General features: G+C 50.0%; 2 protein-coding genes across 2 annotated transcripts; both read right to left on the bottom strand.

Moving 5' to 3' along the window:
• Nucleotides 1–1,028: 1,028 nt before the first annotated feature.
• On the bottom strand, nt 1,029–2,041 carry LOC147924107 (uncharacterized). Its single transcript, XM_087496619.1, has 2 exons — nt 1,936–2,041; nt 1,029–1,429 (listed from the first exon to the last, which is right to left on the bottom strand). Exons 1-2 carry the CDS (start codon nt 2,039–2,041, stop codon nt 1,029–1,031), a joined length of 507 nt encoding a protein of 168 aa, XP_087352745.1.
• A 2,189-nt stretch (nt 2,042–4,230) lies between these two features.
• Nucleotides 4,231–4,857, bottom strand: LOC104759558 (uncharacterized). The gene has a single exon (XM_010482465.1). The coding sequence runs from the start codon at nt 4,855–4,857 to the stop codon at nt 4,231–4,233; it is 627 nt and encodes a 208-aa protein (XP_010480767.1).
• Nucleotides 4,858–7,396: the final 2,539 nt, after the last annotated feature.

Below are 7,396 nucleotides of genomic sequence, written 5' to 3'. Positions count from 1 at the left end.
ATGTTTGCACGGTCTTTTAGAATAATTCTCGGGACGCAACGAAACTCTTGCTGCAACCTGATTGGCGGAATTAGCGGCGGTTGCCCTCACAGTTTTTTGTATAAATAGAGGAAGGGTTGAGACATACAGGACATTCTAAATTTCAACAAACTAACAAAGATGCCAGTGACTACCTGATCGAATGCATTGGGCGCATACATCAAAGTGTGTCGTCTTAGACTTGACCAGGTCTTTCGGTTTTACCATTTGGAAGGGACTGTTTGAGTCCTAGATGATATGATTGCCGGAGGTTCTTTCAGGCGAAGTGGCGTATGACTCGTTTGCTTACTAAACCTATCGCGTGCAAAAAAAAAGTCGCCCATACGGTGGTGTCCAGTTTACTCGAAGGCGATTGCGAACCTTTGGGGGAAACCCGCTACCCGTGCATTACAGATGTCTGGGCCTATCGGGCCTGCTTGGTGAGGCTAAGGCGGTACGTCGACTATCTGGAGTCGGCGGACCACATCTCCGTGAAAGACATATGGTGGAGGGTCCGTGTGCCTTTCTGGAGGATATGGTATCCAAGGGCTCCGAAGTGCCGATGGAAAGGCCTGAAGCCTTAAGGCAGGAGGGTCACTTCTGGCGAACTGAACTAAGCAAGCTGGCGGTGGAAGAACCGTTGGAGTCTGATCTGTCCGGTCTGGCTCCCATTCTTAGGCTGCAGGACCGTCCAGAATGCTAGTGACGGGAGTCAGATCATGCCGAACTCAGAAGACTTGCGGTTCTTTTTTCTCATCTAGGACTAGTTCCCCGAGAGGATGTTTCCCCCCCTTTTTTCTATATGTGGTGAATTGCCGAAATGAATGTAATTGAATTAATATTTGAAATGGAAATTTTCCCAAAAACAAAACTTTATTCATGTTCTAGCTGCACTCACTTCAAATGAAAGATAGGTGGAGGTCGGATTCCCGAAACCTCCTAGCTAAGGTCGTGAAAACGACTTAATAGTAATAACGCTTCAAATGGGTCGCGTTCCACGAGTTCTTGATTCACTCACCAGCCATGGTCACGAGCTCGTAAACGCCAGGGCAAACTGCCTTGGATACGAGGTATGGACCCTCCCATCGAGCGCTGAGTTTACCGGCGTTAACTTCTCTGGTGTTTTCAAAGACTTCTCGTAGGACCAAGTCGCCCTCGTTGAAACGCCGCTGACGAACTGTCTTGTTATAGTACCGAGTCACTGCGTCTTGGTAATGTTGAATCCGGACCAGAGCTTGGTCGCGCAGCTCTTCAGCAAAGTCGATGTGATCAGTCAGCATGTCGTTATTAAGGTCGGGGTTGTCGACCACCATGGTGCGGTGAAGTTTCGGGACGCCTGCTTCTGCTGGGGCGAGTGCCTCAATCCCATACGCCAAAGAAAAAGGGGATTGTCCCGTAGATTGCCGCGGGGCTGTGCAATAGGACCACAGTACGCCATCGAGATGATCTGTCCATGCTCCTTCTTTTCGCCCGAGTCATTTCTGCAGTCCATCGACGATCGATTTATTCGTAGCCTCGGCTTGACCGTTCCCTTAAGGGTACCGGGGGGTCGAGGTACGCCGACGAATTTGTCATTTGCTCAGGAAACGCCTGGGATGAGCAAAGTGAACTGCGTGCCGTTATCGGTGACAATCTCGTAAAGGAGTCTGTGACGACATATGACGTTTTCCCATATGAATTTGGTCACGTCTAAGGACTGGATCTTTGTGAAAGACTCCACTTCTATCTATTTGGTGAAGTATTGGGTTAGTACAAGGATAGACTTCTTGGATTTCGACACCGGCAGAGGCCCTACAAGGTCCATGGCCTAGCGCATGAAAGGATACAGGACTGTAACGGTGCTCAGTAGTTTGGGCGGGACGTGTCGCATCGGTCCGTGACGCTGGCAAGCTTCGCACTTTGCCAAGAAGGCCTCACAGTCGGCAATCATGGTTGGCCAGTAATGTCCGTCCTTTTTGATCTTCAAAGCAAGTGCACATCCGCCAGAGTTGTTGCCACCCTCACCTTCGTGCACTTCTATCATGATTCGTTCGGTCTCCTCGCGACTAACGCAGGTAAGGAATACTCTGGATAAACTTTGCGGTATAAGTTTCCATCCAAGAGGATGTATTTGGCGCTTTGGGCTTTTAAACGCCGAGCTGCCCAGCGATCCGGCGGGACGACTCCGTTGGAGTTAATCTCAACTTGCCAATCGTCTGGTGGCTTCGTGACATCCGTCAGGTCTTCTATTGGCTCGTCGATTTCCATCAGAACTGAGTCGTCATTGATGAAGGAGATCAGGCTGACTAGATCGATGCTGGGAGCTTCGATACACTCGACTGCGATGGTACACCGCAAATAAGGATCTGAGCAGTTCGCCAAGGCTGCGAGAGCGTCAGCTGACGCGTTCTCATTTTGCGGGACCTTTGTCAGAGAAAAAGAGGTGAATTCCCCGGACAATGTCCGGACCAACTGACAGTAGGCTCCCATTCGCTTGTTCTTGGCATCGAATTCGCCGCTGAACTGGCTGACTACCAGTTGAGAGTCGCAGAAAACTTGCAAGTGTGTCACCCCGAGTCCTCGTGCAAACCGAAGTCCCGCAAGAACGACTTCGTACTCTGTTTCATTATCTGAGCAGTTCGCCCGCCGGAGACCGGAGGATGAGTCCCACGCCGGACCCCTCGTGAGATGACGATCCATCGACAAACATCGTCCAATGTTCCTCTTTAGGGGTAGGGTCCTCGAGCTCGGGACACAGCTCGGTGATGAAATCGGCCAGGACTTGTGACTTTAAACTTGGACGAGATCGGTATTCAATATCGTACTCGCTCAACTCGACCGCCCATTTTGCCATTAGTCCAGATTGGAGAGGGCTATGGAGGTTAGTTCGGAACGGCTGATCGGTAAACACGACGACAGAATGCGATTGGAAATAAGGTCAGAGCTTTCGCGCGGCAATAGTTACAACAAGGGCCAACTTCTCTAGCGTGGGATATCGTGACTCTGCATTGTTGAGGGCTTTGCTTCTGTAGAAGATTGGTCTTTGGTCGGCACGATCGTCTCAGACCAAGACGCCGCTGACTGCTGAACTGGAGACTGAAACATAGAGGTATAACGTTTTGTTGTCCTCTGGTTTGACTAGCACCGGGTGACTGGTCAGATACTCCTTCAACTGCCGAAAGGCGATTTCGCAGTCTTCATCCCAATGGAAGTCCTTGTTTCCTCGGAGGAGCTGATAGAAAGGGAGGCATCTATCCGTTGACCGGACGATGAAGTGATTTAGAGCGGCGATCTGACCAGTCAGGCGTTGCACCTCTCACTTGTTGGTTGGTGACGGTAGTCCCTGTATGGCTTCGATCTGTTTAGGATTTGCCTCTATTCCTCGTTCGGTGACGATGTATCCTAGGAATTCGCCCGAGGTGACCCCAAACGTGCACTTCGTCGGATTCAGCTTCATCTGGAACTGGTCCAAAATATCGAAGCATTTGGCGAGATGTTAAATATGCTGTTCCGTGATCAGAGATTTGACCAGCATGTCGTCGATGTAGACTTCCATAGTACATCCGAGCAGGTTGGCGAACATCATGTTCACCAGTCGTTGGTAGGTTGCCCCGGCGTTCTTCAGTCTGAATGGCATTACCTTGTAACAGTAGGTTCCCCTATCCGTGATGAATGCCGTTTTTTCGCGATCGGTCGAACTCATGGTGATTTGGTTATAACCCGAAAAGGCATCCATGAACGAGAGCAGTTGGTTTCCGGCTGTGGCTTCGACGAGACGGTCTATGTGCGGAAAGGAAAATTTATCTTTAAGGCACGCCTTGTTGAGGTCGATGAAATCCATGCAGACTCTCCACTTGCCGTTCTTTTTTTTTACCACGACTGGATTAGCCAACCAATCGGGATACTAGACCTCCATTATTTGGTCTGCTTTGAGTAATCGTTCGACTTCGTCATGGACTGCTTTTGCCCAATCTGGACCCAAATGCCTGCATTTTTGCCTAATTGGTTTGAACGTGGGGTCGACGTTGAGCCTGTGGCAGATGTGGAGAACCGATATTGCAGAAAGGCGATCAGCTTTGTTTTTATTTGGTCCTCGAGTTTGGCCCTGCTGCCAATAGTTCGTGAGGAATCGGAAGGATCGATGTTTGCCTGGATGATTCGACATTCCGGAGACTTTAGACGTTCTCGCTCCGGCTTATGAGGACCAGTAAGACGGTCCCCGCTCTGTAATTGCTATGCGTCCTCCGTTTTCCTTTGCTTCTTTTCGATTACGGAACAAGATCGAGCCATCCTCTGATCGCTGTAGAGCGTGCAGATACCTGTGGTGGTCAGGAATTTAAAGTAGAGACGGTAAGTTGACGCTACGGCTTGCATTGCGTATATCCACAGTGCCCCCTGAATGGTGTTGTAAATTGGGGGCGCATCGATGACAACGAACTTAGTTTTCCGGGTCACTCCGCAAGCGCGCACTTGCTGTTTTACGTCGCCCATCGACATTTTAGCAATCCCATTGTAGCCAGTCAATGTTCGAATCTCGGGCTTTACCTGCTCTGGTGTGACGCCCATTTTTTCCAGCGTTTGCCAGAACAACACGTTAACGGTGCTCCCGGTATCGACCAAGACCCTTTCGACGTCGAATTCACCCATGGCTACTTCGATGACTAGAGGATCAGAATGGGGATGTTGGATTCCTTTGGCGTCTTCCGGTGTGAATGATATGGGATCCGCGCAGAGCAGAGGTTCGTAGGAAGAAGTCACGATTCTGCCCCCTTCGTCGCTTGGGAGGACCAGGTAACTTGTCTTCTTGGGGCATTTGCTCTTGGCGATTTGCGAGCACTTTTGCCGGCTGTTGAATGTCATTAGCCGGGCTGTTGTTCACATAGCCTCATCCGCTACCTCCTGCACCGCGGCCACCGTTAGATCGACCACCTCATCATCCCCTGCGGCGACCTCTGCCTCCGCGGATGCTCTTGGGCTGAAAGACGGCTTCGACTTTGCCAGAAAGGTATTTTCCATATAGATAGTTCTTTAGATGGACGCACTCATGCTGGAGTGGCCGGCTATCATGTGGAAATCGCAGCATAACTCCTTTGGGGCGGACGGTTGCTTGTTTTGGCCATCTGCCTTGGAGACCGCGTGGACGACGCCTTTCTTTCGGTCCTGAGGGTCGTGATGCTTTCGGGGCTCGTGGTGCTCGTCCCAATTTTTAGCCTTCGGGAGATACGACGGTGTGGAGGTCATTTTCGCGGCCAACCGGGAAGCTTTGTGTAGCGCATCATCGAGGTCTTTGGGTTTCCGGATATTGAGGTCTTTCCGTAAAGGGGATCCGGGAAGTAGACCCTTTCTGAAGGCAGCGATTGCAGCGTCTTCTGGGATGGAGATGTTTACCAGTTTCTCTTTAAACCTGCCGATGAGCTCACCAGGTTCTTGGGCCATTTCCCAGAGATCCGAACTCGTCACTCCTCGCTCGATGAAGATTCAATAATGCTTGAGGAAAGCCGTTGACAATTGGGTGAAGTTGTCGATCGAGTTTGGCTTGAGCCTTGTGAACCAAGTCAAGGCGGGACCGGAGAGACTATTGACGAACAGCTGGCAGTATCCGATATCCCTCTGTTCGTCAGTAACCGTGCCTTGGCTACTCTGGCCGAGTAACGACTCGACGTTCCGACGTAATATTTAAACCCGAGTCGCAAATCGCACAAAAGAGATAAGCTGACCATCACGAGTCGCACCTGGTTATATAAAGTTAGCTGAGTCGCAACTCGCACAAAAAAGATAAGCCGACCATCACGAGTCGCACCTAATTATATGAAGTTAGCCAAGTCCCAACTCGCACGATGGTGTAAGCAGATCATCGTGAATCGCACCTGGTAAAACCGAGTCGCTACTAATAACATGAATGGAAGACGATATAAAGTAATAAAAGATGAAGCTTTATTAAAACAACAACAATAGTCCAATGCGGGAGCCGACCCCGTTACGACACACAAAAAAAAAAAGGGGGAAAGAGTAGAAACAAAAGCAAAACTCGACGAGCAATCATCGTCTGCCAATAACGGTTTGTTGAATTCCAACCCGCCGATCATCGTCTGATAATAACGGCACAAATCCTTCAAATCCTTCAGTACGTTCAGAGGAACGTTAGCACCTCTAGCAACCATCTCCTCGAGGTACGCACAGATCCCTGCAGCACGACTGTTTTCATAGAAGTAGTGACTCGTACGACTGTTTTCATAAAAAATGAGCCGACCCCTAACACGGCATGAAAAGTAAAAGTACGAGGGAGCCGACCCCTAACATGATAAACAACATGTTAATACGGGGGAGCCGACCCCAAAACGCGGCAGAAACGACGAAGATTGAAACAGAGACTAAGAAAATAGACCAGTAACCGGAGACTCGCGGCCAGGGGTCGGAGAGTGTCCATCAGCAGGACGATCGAGTATCCGCTCCTCTTCTCCATCAGCAGGATGGTCGTCGATCTGTCCTTTTTCGTTCTGTTCCTCGACTCCATCAGCTTCGATTTCTCCACTTTCAGACCCATCATCCTCTACCTCGTCGTCGTGGCCCTTAGTATCCCTGCTTACAGGAGAAGCGACCCAAGTCGGGATCAGGGGAAGAGGCTCAGCAAAGACCGAGGTAACGTCGAAGTCAGTATCGGTAATATCCGGAAGATCAATACCTTCAACCTCGTCCTTTAACTGAGACATCACATCGACAACCCCCTCTTTGACCCCTTCCGCGATTAAAGATATTTGACCCTCGGCGATGAGCGTCTCGAGCATCGGGACGTTTCTAACAGCTTGGTTGTACTCAAGGAATTTCTCCCTGGACGCCTCGACCACGTCAGCATACCCCTTATGTTTGGCCAAAAGCTTTTGCACACGAACGGTCATCTTATGATAGGCGTTGATCCTCTCAAAAAACCCGAAATCCTTGCGCCGATCTCTGAGTCTCTTCGTCTCCGAGTTAGGGGTAAGTTGCAGCCTGCTACAAGAAGCGTCTGCTGCCTCGAGCTTCGTCAGGAGACCATCCCTCTCCGAGATCAATCTTTGCCGATGATTTTCAAGCTTCGAAACCTCGTCGCTCAGCCTCTAATTAGATCGAACCGCCTCCCCCAGCTGGGCCTCAAAACGTTCAATCTTCTCAGAAGAATTTGACACTCCCGAACGAGATTCCTCCAGATCACGAACGCGACGATCGTAGCGTGAGGCAAAGCGATAAGTTCGAGCAATAAGCTGTTATTTAAAAAAAATAATGTGTGAGTAATTAGTACGGGATCGGTAAAAAAGACGAACCTCAAAGGCGGCTTGGGCAACGTCAGTAACCGCATCCTTTTCCTTCATCCTCTCAACAGGCAGTAAGCGACCTACGCCAAAATGGATCTTCCGAAAAAGGT

This window comes from Camelina sativa, chromosome 17 (genome assembly GCF_030686135.1).
Source record: "Camelina sativa cultivar CO46 ecotype springtype chromosome 17, ASM3068613v1".
In the NCBI taxonomy this organism is placed as follows: Eukaryota; Viridiplantae; Streptophyta; class Magnoliopsida; order Brassicales; family Brassicaceae; genus Camelina; species Camelina sativa.
The sequence above is the reverse complement of the archived record's forward strand: the minus strand, read 5'-3'. Positions and strand labels throughout refer to the sequence as shown.